The following is a 20,983-nucleotide window of genomic DNA, read 5'->3' as shown; positions in this document are numbered from 1 at the left end:
GTTCACATGGTAACAGAGTACTAAAAATAACCTGACACCTCTAAAAATAACTCCAGACAAAGACAGACCAACAGAGAGACAGAGACACAGGCGGACAGAAAGAGGCAGAAAAAGAGACTTATAGAGAGACAGTGAGTGAGAGAGACAGAAACAGGGAGTGAGAGACAGACAGACAGAAACAGACAGAGCGAGAGAAAAGGAGATGAAGGTAGATAAAGAGAGAATAAGAGACAGACAAAGACTGTCTCCCCACCTCTGCCTACATGTGCCACTAGATGGTGCTAGAGTATGATTGGTTTGTTTTTTACCAGCTGCTATGCAATAGCAAGCCGAGTCTATCATCGAAGTACAAGCTAGTCCTCTAGTCCTCTAGTCCAGCTGGTTTTCTCATTGGCTGATGTCGCTGACGCTGTACTAGTCCAGTTGGCTTTCTTATTGGCTAAACCCATTATACATAGAGTATAAAAAGGATAGAGACCGAACCGGAGCGTTAGCCCCGCCCCCGGTTATTCGTTTCAATAAAAGTTGCTCAGTGGCGTTTTGAAGCACCCGGAAGACTGCCGGAAGTATAATTATAACTCAATGGCTCGAGCGAGCGGAAGTTTAACCTAGCCTAGCCCCGGACCTCAAAGTTTTGAAGAAATTCCACATTTCGCCAGTAGGTAGTGGCAGCTTCAACGTTGGATAGCCTTACTGGGGGCTTGGCTAAACCGTATGTATGTGCGCACCGCAAATATGTCCGGGCGGAAACGAACGACTCAGAACACAATAGTTCCGCCTTACAGAATTTCGGTTCCTACCTAAACTACTGCGCTGCAACTGACACAGAGGCAGTTATAGCGGACCCCCGCAGATAATATAATGCAGCTGGTAATTAATTGATTTAATCAATTATTGTTTTAAGTTAATTTAAACATATCGCATGTTCCAGAACTGGGTGAGTGATATTAAACATAGAACGTTATCTAAATTAACACTGGTTCACGATAAATAAATAGAAAATCAAACCAATAGGGGCTAAAACTTTACATGGAGACGTGAGGCGGAGTGTTTTCAAAGATTTCCACTCTGGAAGGGCAGGTTTCCCTTTGCTACGGTTCAACCCCTAATAACGACGTCTTATGGACGGCACATCTGCTTTTCTTTTGGACATTTTCTCTAGAGAACGTTTTCTCTAGAGAATGTTTCTTTCTTTCTTCCTTCCCTAGTTCTATGAGCCGTCCAATCGTCTGCCTTCAGCAGTAACATTCTTCCTTCCCTAGTTCTATGAGCCATCCAATCGTCTGCCTTCAGCAGTAACAAAGAGCAACGTTTTCCTCACCTTGAGCTGCAGGTTTTGCTATGAATTGTGGGATAGGAGGTTAGGAGCCCAGTTAAGAGATTAGTGAGCACAAAAGAACCTTTTGTTACATTTAATTACAATTCTTATTCTAAAACAATGGAGAGAGCAGCTGTGCATGTTTTAAAGTTTCACACTGATGAAGGAACATGATAGAATTATTGGTGATGGATGGGCAATTTAAACTTTTTATCTTGGTTAAATTAATCCCTAACAATCCCATTGGTCCTTCATCATCAGTGTTAAACTTCCAGATATTAATAGCTGCTCTGCCTATTGTTTTACAACTAGAATAGTAATGAAATGAGACAAAAGGAGCTTTGTTCGGTCTAATCCCTTATCCCTGAATTAATTTGTTGCTGTCGGGTGGAGACCTTGTATGTCCAAAATAGTTCCTTTTTTAAGATTTTAAATAATGAAAATAGGCCATCTACAATCTTACGTGTTGCATCGTGGTGCGTTGTGCGAGTCTCTGCTATTTTCACTACTTTTGTGCGACACTCTTATATGAAAGTAAGACATTAATCTATTGGGGGGGACTACATTTAGAAAAATGGAGATACGAGATTTCTGGGTGACAGAAACAAATTGCATTTGCCTGGAATACCTGGAACACAAGGTGGGAAAAAACTTAGTTTTCTAAGGAAGTTGTTCTCAATTTGGGGTCCAATGACTCTCCAGGGGTCCTTGGGGGGCTCCCAGGGGTTCCCCAGATTATTTTTTTTGAGTGGTGCAACCACTCCAAGGAACAGCAACGTCCGTGACGTTAACCTATGTTTGTGTGTGACTCATGTGTGACTCATGAGTACCAGTAGGGGCGCTGTTGTGCCAGAAACAGAGAGAGAGAGATAGTGCTGCACTGTTGCCTGCTAATGAGAGAGAGAGAGAGAGAGAGAAAGAGAGAGAGAGGGGGGGGGAGTTGCACCACTCAGTTCACACGGGTGTGATTTTTTGAGTGGTGTAAACCACTCCTACAACTGGCTTTTTTGTGCAGAAAAAATGAGCATGGTTGCTATGTTCAAAATAATTTCTGACGTAATTAAATCACACCCGGGTGAACTGGATGACCGTAGCAACCATGCTCATTTTTTCTGCACAAAAAAAGCCAGTTGTGAAATCACATCCGGGTGTGATTTTGAGCATGGTTGCTATGTTCACCCTGTTCACCCGGGTGTGATTTCATTACGTCAGACATGATTTCATTACGTCAGACAGGCTATATAAGACCTTACACCACTCAGTTCACACGGGTGTGATTTTTTTAAATACAGCATCATTTTAACCACTTGATCCATTTATACTTTGGCTATCCATAGCAGATATACAAGCTCGCAGCACAGCAAGCAAGTACAAAAATAAATAATAATAATAATAATAAAAATATATATAAGAAAAAAATATATATATAATTTGATTTCGAATAGTCTTTGCATTTGTTTAAACCCAAATCTTCTCTTCTGGAGGTCCCTGGCACAAATAGTTTCAGATGGGGGTCCGTGGCTAAATACAATACATATGAATGTGGGGGTCCTTGATACAAACTGATGTTCTAAGAAAGCAGGCAGTCTGGAGCTGAGCAGGCCTGCCTTTTTTTTTACATTATATTGTTGCTCATGCTCATTGGGGTTTTTTTTAAATAAATGAATGCCCACACAAAAGTAGGCCTATTAAAAGCAGCAGATCCACTTTTGCTATTCTTGAATTTGAAACCTGAAAAGTAACAGTTTTGATCGTAAGAGGCTTCCCTCCCGACAGAGACGATATTGAGCTAATGGCAATTATATTTGCATAATCGTTGTGGTTTTCCTTCATCTGTATGAAAGCAGCAGGATGAAATTAACATATTTCATATTTCCATCATTATTTCCACGCTATTCCACTTCCAAGGGCTTTATAAAATGTGCATAAGCATAAAAAACTATAAAAAACATTCAAATAGCAAAAATAGCAGATGCTTACCACAAGTTGCAATGTGACATCTTATGAGCTTGTAGGTTTGCTCTTTTTGACATTTTGAAAACATATAAAAGTATATAAATAAAGGAGTATTAAAGGACGACACCCATTTTCAACTTATATTCATATAATTGGTTCTCATTAATGCTCATCGATATGGTAACATTTTTGTCTACTCAGTCCGTGTCTCAGATTAGGGCTGTGGGCAGTTCAGAAACCTTCCTACCAGTGACATTATCGGTGGGAAATCCTATAATAGAAGCCATTGTTCTCGTGTTAAAAATAAAATTAAAAATTCAATCTTGTTTAAAAAAAAATGCCTAATTATGGTTCCCACAGCCACTCCTTTGAGACACAGACCGAGTAGCAAAAATAGTGCCATTTTATCATGAGCATAACCTACCAGAGACATAGAGTTATTATAATTGTCACGGGTACGGTATAATTGTCACCGTACTGTTCAATGCCAAAAAAAAAAAATTAAATCATTAACCACAATCAATGATTTATATGACAACAAATCTAAACTGTCATGCATGATCATGACAGCTCTAGTGGTAAGCTGGACTATTTTCTATCATGGGGAATGTAGGAAGTAGAGGCCTGCAACCAGTCTGTCAGCCAATCAAATGACAGTATGTCTGGTGTTGCCAGGGTTATTGCACTGGCAAATTGTCGGGCATGTCCATATATGGGGGCATCATCCGCCCACTCAACCACCACAACTTGAACTTTACATTGTTATTGTCGGGCAGAAAACCTCTAATTTCCATTTTTTATTGAATACATTTTTATTTTCCCGTAAATTCCCGTATCATAGTGAAATTGAGTTGACGTGGTACACTTGAGGGTCATGCTTTACAGTCATCAATGGCACTTCTGCGCTGCTTACATACTCGCCTATCGGCTTGTTCCTGCAGCAACGCAGGCGTGCCATTAATGACGGTAAAGCACACCCTCTTGTGTAATATTGCTTAATTCTGACGCCGATAGTGGATTAAAAATAATAATTAGTAAACAATTTGTGTGGTTTCGATGATTCCCATGTGCCCAGTCTGAGGGGCACAGACAGACAGACAGACAGACAGACAGACAGACAGACAGACAGACAGACAGACAGACGTCTCACCTCATACAGCAGTAGGTCAGTGATATGGAACACCATGCACAGAGGGAACTTGGCGGTGAACAGAGTCAGGAACCACTGGGACGCGAACATGTGAGCTTCAAGGTTCAAGTCCTGGAAATGACTCCACAGCTCTGGGATCTGTTCCTACACAACACACAGACAGGACACTAACAGTTTAAAACATGACTATACAGGTCTAGGATCTGTTCCTACACAACACACATACATGACACTAACAGTTTAAAACATGACTATACAGGTCTAGGATCTGTTCCTACACAACGCATCTACAAGCTCACAGCTCGGCACTTGATGGGTGTGAAAATAGGCAGCAGCAGTGCACGTGCGCACGCACACACACTTTTGTTTTGCAGATTTCTGATTTTCAGGCCAGTTTTAAAGGATGCCCAGTGTTCTGCTATTTTTGAGAGAATGGTCAGGGCATTCCATACTTGTGTGGCAGTGCTGTAGAAGGAGAAGTTACCCATGTTTGTTTTATAAGTGCGTGCGTGGTAACAGGTCGTTGTTCTCGCTCCCTCTAGTATTATGCCTGTGTGTCGCTCACTTTCTTAATTAAAATTAGTCAGGCATGTGGTTACTCAGGGCAAAGCTGCATTTACAATTTTGAATGTCAATCCCATTTTCAATTGCTTAACTCTGTCTTCTACCCGGAGCCAACATAGGCTAGCAAAATGGGTTCAAAAGAGGTGGGTCATGGGCCCCAGGCTGAGAAGTAGTGGAATTAGTTTGTTTTGGGAGATTTGAAGCTTAGTCTTAAGTGACATTGGGATGTTGGAGAACCAAGAGTTGGAAGCACAGTCAAAGGAGGGCTGAATTAGGACTCTGGCAAGAGTCTTGAGAGCACTTTTGTTTACAAAAGAGGACATTCTGACCAAGAATCTTGTAACTTCTAACTTTTGCTTTTATATGAAATATCCTGTATCATTAGGGTTTTATGGACAATGCTTCTGGACATACTAGTTTGACCACTTCAAATTCTCTAATCTTAAAATAACGATCAAAAATAGCCATTGAGAGCTTGTAGATAGGCTATTTTGTACGACATTAGATCCAAATGAGTGAAATAATTTGTGGCGTGACTGAGAACCTGAATCCAGGAGAAGGTACGTACCTGTAGTAGTCTCTCCAGCTGGTAGAACTTACAGTGAAGGTCCTCAAAGTTGTTCCTGTACAGATCTCTGAGGCCGTAGTCGTACATGATCTTCACCAACACGCAGAACGCCTGTTCCTCTGGCATCTGGAAACCATACAGAAAATAATGACGTTTTTTGTGTGTTTTTAGTTTTTATGCTAGATGGTGCTCTTCACTAACCTATGAGTTTACTTTGAGTCTCACATTCTACCAGGAAAAATACGAGAAAAAAGCTGGCAAGTAACAAGTAGCAAGTTGAGAAGTAACAGATTACATGTAACGCCGTTACGTAATCAGAGTAAAACAATCATGACAAATGTGATGAGGTCAGCACATTTTGGGCACCTTTGGGCAAGTGGCTATGGCTGCTTTTAGCCCAAGGTGTGTATTTTGTGCAAAACTAATGCTTGGAATGGATTCAGAATCATGAAAACCCCCTAGTTTGACATGTCACATGCTACTTAAAGCATAAGGAAAGTTTGACATTTTTGCCTGCCATAGGATATAGTAGTAGGGTCACAAGAAACCCCTATAAAAAAGTGGATTCATGAATGTATGTATATAGACAATATTTTAGGCCAATAAAAAAGACTATAATTTGGTATATTATACCAAATGTCCCACTTTAAACAAAAGAAGCCTGTTGGCTGCCGGACTAATAGGACTGTATTTTAACATCAATCATAATGGTGGTAGTTGGAGAGCCGTGCACCTTCTCTGGAGCGCGTAGCACGCATCTGGATGCTGATCCACACAGACAGCAGACACAGAACATGTCCCAACCCAAACACTGATGTAAACTTGTTGTTGTTTGATTATAATGTGCCACAAAATAGCTGCAAAATATCTTCCAAAAAATAGTTCCATGTGATAGAGGGGTCAAAGTTGAACGTAAATTGCGCTAATACTTTAGAAATAGGTCAACAATACAAATGACGGTAGTTTTGTGGATTAATTTACTTTTAATGCGTGGCCCCAGTGCCCCCTACAAAATGACCGGAACTACATAATATTCACCAAAACCAGAGCAGAACTCCCACCACGGAACTCAGGCAATCGATTAATACAGTTGCAATTAATTAATGTAGTAAGTATTTAATACAACTTAAGTTAAAAAATTGTGAACTATCCCTTTAAATTAGCAATTATTTTGGTTAATGGTAATGGACATATTGTAAAAGTCTGGTCACAGTAGTTGTTTTCTGTGTCTGAACGAACAGCCGACTACTAGGGGGCTGCCATACACTGTGTCGTAGGCTCAATCATCAGTTTGCCACCTCCTCCTTCACATTCAATAGACCCCGCAATCTTTTGTGTCCAGATGTAATTTCCTGGGGTCTAGTAGGAATTTACATAAATGCCCATATAGGATGAGAAAGCCTGATTGTTCAAAAATGGGTCTTTGTGGAGATAGAAAATACATAGGGGAGCCAAGAAAAAAATATTATGTTATAGCCCCTTTAAAATAAGAAATTGGGCTTAAAGCTAAAATGAATTAACCTGGCTCCGCCAGATGGGGCAGCAGAGAGTACACTGGGTTCCCCCCTCCTGCTCCCATCTGGGAACTCTCAGGCAGACATGATGCTCCGGCCACCAAACGGCCTGGCCAATCAGCGGCAGCTAGAGGCGGGATCAAGGCATACACAGTGCTGCCTTGATCCCGCGTTAAAAATGAATCCCAAGACTGAAAAAGATTTTTTGCAAATCTGCACTGATCTCATTAAATGACCCCTATGAAATCCTCAGGACTGAAATCCGTCCCCAGGACTGAGAACTTTAAGCCCAAATGTGTGAGTAAACAAAGTATTTCTGTGAGCCAGTTCTGAGTTATTTTTATACCACGCATTTTTACATTTTTATCCTCACATTTCACACAATGGTGACTCAGAGTCAATGTACAGTAGCTGACAACACTTTCGAGGACATGCTGTAGCTTTGGTCGATGGTAGTGTGAACACACATATAAGTGGTTAATATCTCCCTGCTTACCTCTAGCCTACACTACCTCCTCCCCTCTCCTGTCTTTTCTACATTATTTCCTTCTCTCTCTCCTATCCCACTCTCTCCTGACTACTGGATTCGTGTTGGACGTTATACAAAATAACGTCTACCCCATACACCCCCCCCCCCCCTCTCTGTCTGTCCGTCTCATCCAAGGTCATTTCAGAGTGGGGAATGTGTGCTCTATTCATCATTCTGCTTCATCCTTCAACACCCACACACATATACACACGCTCACACTCACGCACACACATAACACATTTACACACATGCACACACGACATCAGCGGTTCTTTCATTTCTCATGATGTAGGAGGCGTCTGGTAAATCATGTACAATTTGTCACTAGTGGTGATATTTAATACATGATACTTATGCCAATATTTTCATCTGATCTTATTTTTTAAGTGGTGCAAACCACTTCCTTAAGTGACTATGTGTGTGGGTAGCTGGCTGGCTGGGTATGTCAGTATGTCTGAGCACGAAAACAGCATGGTTGTTTTTCACCACCTGTGCGCAACCTAACACACACACAAACAGACACGCACATATTAACTGTATGTATGGTGATTTCAGGTGTGCCAGTACAGTACAGTACAGTACAGTACAGTACAGTACAGTACAGTACAGTACAGTACAGTACAGTACAGTACAGTACAGTACAGTACAGTACAGTACAGTACAGTACAGTACAGTACAGTAGTGGGTAACAGTAGAGGGACCCCCACACGGTAACTCTGTCATTTCTCAACCGTTTCGGACGCGGGGCGGCTCGCCAGAATCGGGCCGGCACCCTGGGTGCTTTCCTGTGGGTCTGAAACAGGCAATTGACACGCTCACAACGGTCCCATCGTGGCGTGTTGTGAGCTCTGTCTATTTTCGCTAATTTTGTGCTACAACTTTGTACAACAAAGAATAAAATATGGCTTAAGTAGTGAATCAGAGTAATACTGTACATTCAGTCGATTATAAAACATTAATTTGAAATTCTCGCGTTGATTCGTTGATTTATAATAAATATTTAAAATAACACTCTATTATTCAACTGAGCCGCACATGCTGTCAGTTCAGTGAGAGTGGAGAGACTCAGTGCATCAACATATACCTCCATGGAATCAAAATGTGCATGTGGCGTGTGCGATCATATATTCCTTAGTCATCGAGGTGAAAACATGCAATTTAATTATCATCGTCTCTTATTGTAGACTGCTGAATGTTGGGTCTATAAAATAAGCGGTTGGGTCTGTAATGTCTCGGAACAAATCGGATCTCGGACCAATTTCACCAGGTACAACCAGGTCCGGGTCATTTGAAAAAGATCTCAGAACCATTCGGGTATATGAACAAAATTCACGGGCCCATTATGATTTGGGTCCGTCTATTTGGACCCGTGAAGAGCTCTACCTTACCGTTTGTAACCTATCACGTTACTACGGTTCATGACAGTGTTGAACTGAATACCATCGTCATTGTAAACCACCTCAGATTGCTGTATACTGGTAATATACTGGTGAAGATGCTGGGTGTACTGGTGGTGATATACTGGTGAAGATGATGGGTGTACTGGTAATACTCACATGCAGCAACAGAACTGCAGCCAGAAAAGACTGTCCCTGACAATATCCAATCTCCTCATCATAGACTGAGTAGGCCTGAGAGAGAGAGAGAGAGAGAGAGAGAGAGAGAGAGAGAGAGAGAGAGAGAGAGAGAGAGAGAGAGAGAGAGAGAGAGAGAGAGAGAGAGAGAGAGAGAGATTCAGCAAAAAACAGACACTATAGCATAGAGGGACTCCGGTAAGCCATACAGGGTTTGAGTGGTTAAACACTGTGGAAGCAGATGCATTGTAAACGGCATACTGAACACTGTGTGCCTGTCAACACATCACAGGTGCACGACGCCCAGCATCCGGACACACTCAGCAACACACAATCTGCATATATTTACATACAAATGACCAGCAGTCTGCCCACACTGGCCCACATACTAACCTCTCCTACTGCCCAAACCGTCATCCTGTCTCTCTCTATCGCTCTCTCTCTCCCTTTCTCTCTTCCTATCTCCCTCCATCTCTCTGCCAGTCCCTCCCACCCGCTGTCCCCTGGGTCATTCTATTAGAATATTTAGAATAAATTGAATCTATTATGTATTGAAATAAAACACAGTTTCATCTCAGTGATGTGAGAGTTATTTCCTGCTCTGCTGTCATTGTACCCGCGCTCCCTCAGTGGTCAAAGGTGCGAGAAACATCGTGCACCAAGCTATAATTATCTCTATTGTGTTCATGTTACTCTACGTGCTGTGAGAGTGTGATTGTGCGTGTGCGTGCTGACGTGTCACTGTGATGTCACCTTGCAGATCTTGAAGAGCGAGTCTTGTCCATCACCATCAGATTCTTTAAAGTAGTCGTGAGCTGGGAACGTTCTGTGGATGTCTCTGGTGATGACGCCTTCCTGGGCCGAGTCCTGAAAACACACACAATGTACATGTTCATGTGACCATGGGGTGGCGCTGTTGGGTATTTAAGTGTGAAGTTCACTGCGTTCCCTTATGCGTGGTTATGCTCCGTTGAAAATGCTACGGTGGTCGCCGCTGAAGTGGAACTATACAGGAAGGGAGATAGAGGCGTTCTAGAAAAACGTGGGAGTGGATGGGAAGTTTTTGAGAGCACATGATTTCCTGGTTCCTGGCTTCAATGGGAATCAAACAGTGAATCATAGGTTAGCTAAGAGCACCATCTAGTGTAAAAAAAATAAAAACGTACTTGGCAGTGTGGGCTTTCACTAAAACATGCGTCAAAATATGTAATTGGCTGGGAATTTAAGTATTCACGCAAAATAAATGAGAATAAATTAGCCTGCCTCTACGTTGTAGGACTAGCAATAACCTCTCTCATAATCTGTCATTGGCTAAGCAATATAGCCCTGACATTTATCTTAGCAGCTAATTTAGCTTTAGTCAAACAGTTCTGCCAGCTCTGTACCAAGAGACACAAGCTAAAGAGGCACAAAGCCTCAAACAAGCAGAGTGCATGTCATTACTCACATGGACCATAACAACAATAAAATGGTGCATTTATATAGCGCCTTTTATCCAAGGCGCTTTACATAGATTGTGCATTACATTCACCCATTCACACACACATTCATACACCGATTGCAGCGGAAGCCATGCAAGGTACCAACCAGCACATCGGGAGCAATTTGGGGTTCAGTGTCTTGCCCAAGGACACTTCGACATGTAGACAGGAGGAGCCGGGATTCGAACCGCCGACCCATGGATCATTGGACGACCTGCTCTACCTCCTGAGCCACAGCCGCCCGACAATAATCTGAGCATGTCATAATACACAAAAGTGGACATTTGGAACATAATTTATTTTATTCATTAATTTTAATTATTGTTGATAAATATATCATATCGTGAACCTATCGTGATATTATCATATGGTAAATGTGTGGTATTGTTACATCGCTATGAAACACTCTACAGTCTTCATACTGAAACACGCCACTGAAACGCAGGCATGGCGACGCCAAGAGTCAGCTACAGAGTTACGGAGTTGTACACACTTTGATTCAATAATCCACTCCACTGACGACACAATTAATTACAGAGAGCATCAATCAACTGACCATCACACCACACAATCAATTACAGACAGCATCAATTTACTGACAACCTCACTAGTGACACGACACCACTGGGCTCTGTTCTCATCTAGTTCCACACTGCTTTTCCCACCTCACGGTATTGTATTATTATCTTCTTTCTGCCTATGCTGACTTGTGTAGTAAACTTCAACTGCGCGTCATTATAATGTTGTATTATGATCTTCTTTCTGTCTACGATAGCATGTTATATTTATATATTATATTTATCAGGTAAAAAATGTGTCACAGATCCTGTGTCAAGGTGACGTGACCTTGCTTTGACACAATCTAAATATCTCAATAAAAGAGCAGGGAGACTAAATACAACCAACCCAATTGTATATCTCTGCTGTCGGGAAGAAACCACCTACAATAACTCCAAAATGTGGAGAGGATCAAAGCAATACTGCCTCATCAAAGTTGGTATTGTGACTTTATATATTGTCAATTACTTGCATGAGAGGGGTGGAGTTAGCTGCTTTAGCAGACAGTTTGAGGGTCCAGTGGAGTTAAGAGGTTTTGTCCGATATTTACATGAGGTTCTTTTAACCAACTTACACCAGGGCTCCACCGGGCGCGTCAGCGTCGCGTCTCCGTCACCGTCAGGGAATGTTCCCTTTTTGAGTGGTGTAAACCACTCCTACGACTGGCTTTGTTAGTTTACGTGTCTGTCTGTCTGTGCTCAAAAAATGAGCACGGTTGCTATGGTCACCCAGTTCACACGGGTGTGATTTCATTACGTCAGACATTACGTCAGACCACAGCTGATCAGTCTATATAAGACCTTACACCAATCAGTTCACACGGGTGTGATTTTTAATCAATGAAGGGTGGCTCCACTGCCCGCGTTGCGTTGCGTGACATCATTCAAATTGAACCGGTGCGTTTTTTGACGCACGCGACGGAGATGCAACGCGTCCAGTGGAGCCCTGGCGTTAGAGACATAAATGGTGTCCAATAGCACTGATTTATAGAAAAAAAAATCCAAAAACTTCAAAAATGGAGTTATGTGGTTTCCTCCCGACAGCAACGATACTTTAACCGTTTTAGCGCCATTCACATGGAACACGAGAACCTACTCTACCTACCTTCTCCGCCAAACGCGAGAAAGCTGTGAACTAGCTTTTAATTCGCTTTTTGATCCGTTTCGATCGTTAGCTGATATTGCTAACATAAACATCACTCTGAGACACAAATACACAATGGCTGCGACCATTTTGAAGATGCGTGCGCATCCACTTACATTGCCTGCTCTGTTTTCAGACGGCTGTATCTCAGAAGTGACATTGGAGGGGTAGATTTGGCCCAGACAAGCGTTTTCAACGGCCTGTAGCAGGCGCTGTGATACTCGCGGTCCACTTTTTCCACCACCGACCGAGAGAACAAGCACCAGCGATGTCAACACACACGGAATGGTTTCATAGTAAGATGCGATTAAGGATATTTGGTAGCCTGGTATCCAGCCTGCTTCGCTACGTTCAGCGGATTTTTTTTTCTCTCTTCGCTTATCAGTCTGGAAAGCCTCCTATCTCCAAGGGAGGCGGGACATGCCAAAAGCTTCGAAACCTAACGTGGCTTCTGATTGGTCTGTGGTGCGGGGCGGGACAAAGCACCAGTGAGACGTCATAGCAAAGCGCAGCTACTGCGCAGCTACTGCATGGAGGGTGGCGCTGGCTGATGACGTAGGTTGCCTAACGCTACTCTCATTCGTTGGAACAACATCCAATCAGCAACGACGTTGACTACGTAACATATGTAGTTCTAGTGTAGTTCTGCAAAACCTCCCAATGGGAGGCTTTCCAGACTGATAAGCGAAGAGAGAAAAAAAAATCCGCCGAACGTAGCGAAGCAGGCTGGATACCAGGCTAGATATTTGGCTCTTCAAAGTAAGTGTTACGCGCGATAAAACCCTGGCAGTACGCAATCGATGGATGAATTAATGGTGGCGGCAATTGGGTTTAAAATACTCTACCTTACAGATTGAACATTACATTTTATTCATTAAAAAGGTTACATAGTGCCGCTTTAACATATTTCTGTCTATAATGACATGTGTTGTGAACTTCTTTCTGTCTATATTATAATGACACGTGGTGTAGTGAACTTTGAAGTTTTTTGACAACCTGTACAAACCAAAGACAACAAGAAGGCAATAGTTAGCCTGTTACCATTAATTGTCATACAATGAATTGCAATTAACACTTTAATTGTAAGAATTGCATTTCTGTTTTTAAGCTTCGTAAACAAAAGTGGCACAGGGCGGATATGCCAAATAACATTAACAGGTCAACTTATAGTACAGATGAATGGAAATTGGAAAACGATTCTGACAATTTGTGCGGAAATAATTGCAGTTATCTCACGTAATTGCAATCAGGTGAGATAATTGTGACAGGCCTAGGAATAGCAGCAGCCTCCTCTGCCTCCCGGCAGTGGCAGCTTCTCCACGCTCCTCATCTCTCTTCATTAGAGCGTTAGACAGACTGGCGCTAATCAGTGCATAGTAATTAACACGCAGCCTCCTCCTCAGAGCTCTGCTGTTCCCATGTCCTTGGACATCCAGAGGACTGACTGTCTGTCTGTCTGTCTGTCTGTCTGTCTGTCTGTCTGTCTGTCTGCCTGCCTGCCATCAAACTCAGTTGTCATCCTGTGGAGCAGGGGTTCCCAAACCTTTTAGCTCGAGACCCAAAAGAGAAATTAGATGTCTCCCTGAAGACCCAAACTAGTGAAAATAGCAGATCTACAAACACAAAACACGTTGCGATTGTGTTGTGAGGTTGTGGATGTACTATTTGAATTAATTTATTTATTTACTTCTAAAGTTATTTTTACCAGTGGCTTGAAAAGCACTGGTCTATGAATACCCATGAAAATGTCGAAATGGAGGTTGACATATCGTCATACTGACGCATACTTCTGATTGGCTGCCTTTCTACGAAACCCATAGAGGGAGGGGACGCAACAAGACACGTTTAATGCCATAATCGAAATGGTCGCGCGAGCACACCCGCTGATTTAACAGTAACACATTCGGACAACCCGCGCCAACCTCCGCGGGGACCCTCGTTGGATCCGGCGATCTGCGGACCCCCGCGATTTTGACACATGAGAGATGTTCTTTGCCGGCGCAGATAAAACTGTCCACATTGTGCGTGCGTGTGTGTGTTTGTGCATTAATTGGTGTAATGTAGACAGACCAATGAAGTCTGGGTGGCTCAGGGGTAAAGCCTCCAAATCATTAACACTTAGCCCGCTAGCATTTATTGAAAAATTAGGATCTAATTTCACACCAGCATTTTCCCAGTTGAGCTCTTATTTTGAAAAGCCCCATTTTCAGACTTCCGGAAGTAGACATATCCTAGTGAGTTTAACGGGTCTTGTTCAACTGTTGTTTACAAGATGGATCTATGCCGGGGCACTGGAGGCCTCCACAGCGTCGGCTCTGTGCCATCAAATAAACGTTGTTTTGACCAAAAATGGCATCTGGGACAAGAAATAGGAGATACAGGCGATTGAAAGAAACAGAGAATGGATTATGGCGAGGAAGATCTAAGATGGGCGATCCACAGGTAGCTACCCGATGCTAACGCAAGTAGCATTATGGCTTGATCGATCGAAAGCGTTATAAAAGCGCAATTGCCATTGATCAACGGCAACGGCGGTAAGCGTAGTATTAAATAATCGGCTTCAATTGACCTAGATCTACAGCAATGGCACGGAAACGGTTAATTCAAAACATTCTCATGGAGGGACGACCTAGATAGTGCACGCCGCCAGTTGGTCCTGTGTGTAATGGTTATTGGCTAACTCCGTTTTCTTGGTTGGCTACTAAAATATATCAACGCAGGAGTGCCATTCACACCGTACACAATAACTATAACGTTGGGGGTCCTGACATGATGCCCAGGTGTGAGAACCACTGCTCTGTGTGTGTTGCTGCTGGTCCAGGAATAAAGTATAATAAAGAGTATATACTCCAAAACAACAGTGAAACCACTGATGAGTCTACCGATGATCCGGGTTCAAAGAGAATGTTTTAAATGTGATTTTGCTCTTATGATATTGTCTTATTGGCTCAGGAATGTGACAAAAATAAACCTCCATGAATGCAGGGCTTCACGGGCTGAGTAATAAGTGATTTTCATTCCATTAAGAACTGGAAAGTCTCCTCTGCACCTGTGGCATCTCTGTGGTTCATTCAGTTGGGTAAACTAGCCGCAATATAGAATGCATGAAAGGTGGAGCTCTATTTTCAGAAGTGGCAACGTTATCATTCTCACATGGATAGGGCTGATGAGCACAATCTTATTTATGGGTACATAGTCACATACCGTGCGGCATACAATCATTGTTTATATTGACTTCAGAACCTGCCTTTCCTCCTAGCACTGCACCAATGTTTATGTTAACCCCCCCCCCCAACCCCCGTCCCGCCCCTGTTGCTGTGCAACATGTACATGGTGCTCTTTTGAGTACTAGCCCAAAATAATAATGTGTCCCCCATAAGAGATGTTTGAACTCTGCCAGTAAATGAGTGTTAATATCTATTTTTATTTTAGAGTCGGTTTTATTAGATTTTACTTTAGTTTCTGTGCATTGTGTGCTTATACGTTATGTCCTGACTGAGTATTGTTGTGCTATATATAATCTTGTACTGATATACTAAAATATGAATCATAAACAGATTTTTTTTAAATGTGCCAATGTCCCTGGCACAAAATATTTTCAGATGGTGGGTCTGTGGTCTGTGGCCAAATGCATGTGAATTTGGGGGTCCTTGACATCATGAGCAGGTGTTGGTGAGAACCACTGATGTGTGTGTGTTGTTGCTGGTCCAGGAACCTGTATTGAACAGACTGACTTCATAGAGTCATTTAGCTGTTGCACACCATGCTTCAGTCTGCCCTCAGAACACATTTAATCACATTAATTAATCATTGTGCTGCATGAGAAAGTTGGAATTCATTTCACAACCCTGAACTCGGTCCAGCACACACGCACGTACATACTCACACACGCACGTACATACTCACACACGCACGTACATACTCACACACGCACGTACATACTCACACACGCACGTACATACTCACACACGCACGTACATACTCACACACGCACGTACATACTCACACACGTACATACTCACACACGCACGTACATACTCACACACGCACGCACATACTCACACACGCACGTACATACCCACACACGCACGTACATACAGTACCCACACACGTACACACACATATCCAACAGTTTGTAGTCCAAGAGACGCACACAATCCTTGGTAATAACTGTCTAGATAAAAGTGGACATCATTCTCTAATGCAATTCCACTGGCTCTGGTGTGCTCTCTCTCTCTCTCTCTGAAAAATGCAAGTCTTTAACTCATCACACACACACAATTACTAATTTTAAAAAAAGATCTAATTGATTGCATGTTTAATCACATATCAATATTTAACCATAGAAGGACGGATTTTGGTATACTTCCTGGTATAAATTTCCCATCCACTTTGCCAAGCAAAGTGGTCTGATCAGTTTCTTCTCCCATTGCGTGCACTGGGCTCTGTCGTCTCTTGGTTGGTGCACCAGTATGATCGCTATGCCTGAAACTTGTCCAGTTAGAAAGGTTTTGTGGTGCAAAAACTAAGTGCGATTAAAATGTGTATATATTTTTTAATTGCGTATTATTTTCTGTAATGAATTAATCAAAATTAATCAGGTTAAGGCCCAGCTCTAATATACACCCCAAACACATGCTTATTGATTACATCTCTTAGAGAGAGACAGACTGGTAGAGTTGCATCGCTGACAGAGTAAAGTAAGTGATTGATTAACTGATCATCTAAGATGGTGCGTCAATAACCGCACACACACCAAATTTCCCTAAAAGGATCAATAAATAATAAAACTTTATTTGTTTTGCCTTTCATGACATGAAATGCAGCTCAAAGTGCTTTACAGAGCATAGAGAAAAAAAGAAAAGCAAAGGCATAAAACAACATTAAACTAATAGCAGTAAAGATAAAGATCTTATCTTATCTAAATCTTACACAGACAGACTTTCACTTAAATGGGTTTATAGAATAGAATAGGGAATCTTTCAAATCATGAACATCAAAATTGAAACATTAATTTTACAATATAGGAAACAAGCTTTTTGTGTCTAATCCACATTGTCACCTTTGACTGGTGCCACAGTTGTTTTAACACTTTAATTGCCCGGGGTTATTTAATCCATTACATTATAGCGCCCATTCGATTTATAAACACGGACCCCTTTTCCGGATGGACCGGCGGAAGTTGTTGATGTGTGTGTAGCAGCTAACAATAGCCACACCACTCTAGAGTCGATCGACAACAACGGGAGACAAGAATAAATCTATCGAGACTAGCGACTGGACTGCGGAGCGCCATCTAACACAGGATCTTTTTTCATAAAAAGACGGGATGATTTAGATTGAGAGTTATGAATGTTTTAAGATTTTCGTTTTCATCAGCTAAACAGGGGAGGGAGTTTTTCGATGACGTCTCACTCTTGCGCGTCACAGAGGATTGCCCAACAGACGCTCCCAGGCTGTGGAGCCATGCGATCCGTTCTCATATCAATAATCTTCGTCTTTTGGACAATACTTGAGCGTCGGGCGTTACTAATAGAAAGGACAAAGAACTTCGTCCTGGGCGATGGGAGTGTTTTAATTGCTCGTCAATAAAGTATTATTTCTCTCTACAGTATCTATCCATCCACTCAGTGATATTGACGTACAGTAACAATCACAAATCTTATTTTAGAGACAGTGCTCCCGTGGGATCCACGCCCCACCCTCCAGATGGGGCGTGGTGACTGTATGAGTGTCGCAGGCATTGAGTGGGCAGCTGTCACTGAATCACACACACACACACACACACACACACACACACACACACACACACACACACACACACACACACACACACACACACACACACACACACACACACACACACACACACACACACACACACACACACACACACACCATACTGTATACGGTATAGCATCGAAAATGCCAGGCTAAAATCAACATGTTTTGAATTCAATCTTGAGAAATGTACAGCTAAGCATAAGCACAATGAGAAATGTTGTGCAATCAGAGACCGTTATAAAATGGACTATACAGTACACGTGACACGTCACAGCGTCTCATAATAAACACAGAAAACATGCATCTCACATGATTATGTAGCTCATGTGATATGCACGTTTTCTCCGTCTGTGTTTAGTACTAAGTACATATAAGTACATCTGTAAAGGGTTCTATTATCAACACGGTTTACAATTAAAAGGGTTGTAAATCCACATGTTGACTGGCGTCAACATAAAGAACAACCTGCCTTGCGGTAATGTTGTAATGCAGCTGGCTAATGGCTGATGATACCGTCTATCATCATAATGTATTATTAATATCATACAACATCTCTATACAACTTGTTTAACATTATATATAGACACGCGCCAAGTTGGCAGCGCGGCTTGAGCTCTGCGATTCATGAATCCCAAACTCATTATTTAATTACGTTGTTGAACATTCAAATACAAATAAAATCAGACCTGTCTGAACTGAGTGGTACTGTACTGTACTGTACTGTACTGTACTGTACTGTACAAGCCCTCCTCTCTGGCATCTGTGTGTGTGTGGGGGGGGGGGGGACACATAGCTGTCTATAGGAATGGCTCTAATGATAATACAAGCGCGCGCACGGACGCACACACGCACACACACAGCAATGCAAAACCATTGATGTCATATTCTGCGTTTATTGCATGGACAGTGAAACCAAAGACTTTGACCGAATAAGAAAAATAAAAAAGACATACAGTTCTGCTAATCCACACATGACACAACAGCAGCTACACAACCCTCATGTGATGCTGTGTATAATGCTGTATAAAGATTGAACAACCTCATTGTGTGTTGCATTGTACAGCAGTGTAACAACACACAACACACACCCATTTGCGCGGGCACACACACACACACACACACACACACACACACACACACACACACACACACACACACACACACACACACACACACACACACACACACACACACACACACACACACACACACACACACACACACACACACAGTAGTAATTTGAACATAACTAAATAAATACTATGTATTATACAATATATAGGATTTTTATAAGCTGCAACACCCCACCAATGTAGGGTTGGGATCCAGAAGCGGAGGAACCAGATCCATCACATTTGGAACCGTTTCCGGAATCGCTGTTTTTTTTTTTTCAGCACACTGTCAGAGCTGGTATGTAGACTTGACATCATAACTCTAAGATTGTACAAATGGAACCAAATGGATCCCTTACGGGTCCATTCATTTGGTTCCATTTATACACTCTCAGAGTTACAGACCTGTAAGGTCCACTTGGAACCCCTTCAAGTTACCCATAGGGTCCATTTGGAACGCCCTCAAGTATGAAAATGTGTTTATAATACTTTTTCTAGTGAAGGCGAAAATCATCTAGATTTTCTTTTTTTAATATAGGAATCGTTTAAGGGAACCGCTAAGGAATCGTTCAAATCCTAAAGGATCCCAACTCTAACCCAATGCACTTTTTAAATTGGTTTTACATACATACATTTGTCTTTTTCTAGCAAACCAGTATGGTCAATATCACAATATATGCAGTTCAACAGAATCAATGAATAAAATATTCATTCTCTGTGGTTTTAAAGCACCATGGCCTACACTGCAAAACCCTGGGGTCATTTAGGGTGCGTTCGGACATGCGCACCGGGAGCGCCCTCACGTATTCATTTGTATTGCACAGTGCGCTATATTCAAACACACACTTAAAGTAATAATGTGTAACAACATCCATCTTTGTAGTCTTTTTGGTGAACACCTCTGGCAGCTATGTTGTCTGTTAGAACCACAATTCCCAGAATTCAAACCAAAACCACGGAAGTACCGCTCCAAAATGAATGATGCAGAGTTCCTAGCGAGTGTATTTTGGAAGGCAATAATAATATTGAGAGAAACGGTATGCGTCACGGCAGACACTCGCTAAATATTGTGTTTAAAGTTGTCAAAACACAGTGGTTATTGTGAAAGATGTACCAGTGAAACATTAAATCAAAAATAACTTTTGTTTGTGCTAACGTTAAACTTAACTCTATACTAAAACTAACTCTGAGATCAAGAGGCCGATGCCGATCCCGATCCCAATTCTGAAATAAATTACCAATGTTTTGACCGATATTTTGTCCAAAAGAAATCGCGCATCAATTTGAAAATCTTAGATTTTATTAGTTTCTATTTGAGAACATTTAACTTAGAAGCAAAGAAATAAAAAATAAACATGACTTTCTCATCAATAAACATTTGAAATTAAGTATATTCAATATCAACAACATAAAGACACCATTTAACTTTAATTATACAACGAACAAGCATGCAAAAAAATAAATACTCAACCACTGTTCAAACATATTTTTAAATAGTTTGACATTTTTTGAAGATTTTCTCCTATAGTGACCTTCCCAAAACAGTAACGCCAGGTTGAAAATGGTTCAACATTGCCTGAATAATTTGGCAACACTGATGAGAGTCAAAAAATGAAAACATATCGGCCAAACCAATATATGGGTGAAGGTTTTTACTCAGAGAGTCTAAAAACGGGCCGCAGGATTTTGTAGTGTAGGCCCTTAGGATCCTAAAACAAAACAACACAAAACT

The 20,983-nt window shown here is 41.8% G+C and overlaps 1 protein-coding gene across 2 annotated transcripts in view; it reads right to left on the bottom strand.

Annotated features, from left to right (window-relative positions):
• The window catches only part of rabgap1l (RAB GTPase activating protein 1-like), a gene marked incomplete at its 5' end in the record, with an annotated part of 120,970 nt that overhangs the window by 51,637 nt on the left and 48,350 nt on the right, over window positions 1–20,983 (bottom strand). For both annotated transcript variants that reach the window (XM_079506696.1, XM_079506697.1), the window contains 4 exons: window positions 4,425–4,568; window positions 5,557–5,682; window positions 9,156–9,230; window positions 9,927–10,040. In XM_079506696.1, the coding sequence (XP_079362822.1) occupies window positions 4,425–4,568; window positions 5,557–5,682; window positions 9,156–9,230; window positions 9,927–10,040 (459 nt within the window). The remainder of the gene's footprint in view (window positions 1–4,424; window positions 4,569–5,556; window positions 5,683–9,155; window positions 9,231–9,926; window positions 10,041–20,983) is intronic.

This window comes from Electrona antarctica (genome assembly GCF_951216825.1).
Source record: "Electrona antarctica genome assembly, chromosome: 7".
NCBI lineage: Eukaryota > Metazoa > Chordata > Actinopteri > Myctophiformes > Myctophidae > Electrona > Electrona antarctica.
Note: the sequence above shows the minus strand (reverse complement) of the source record. Positions and strands in the feature narration are given on the sequence as shown.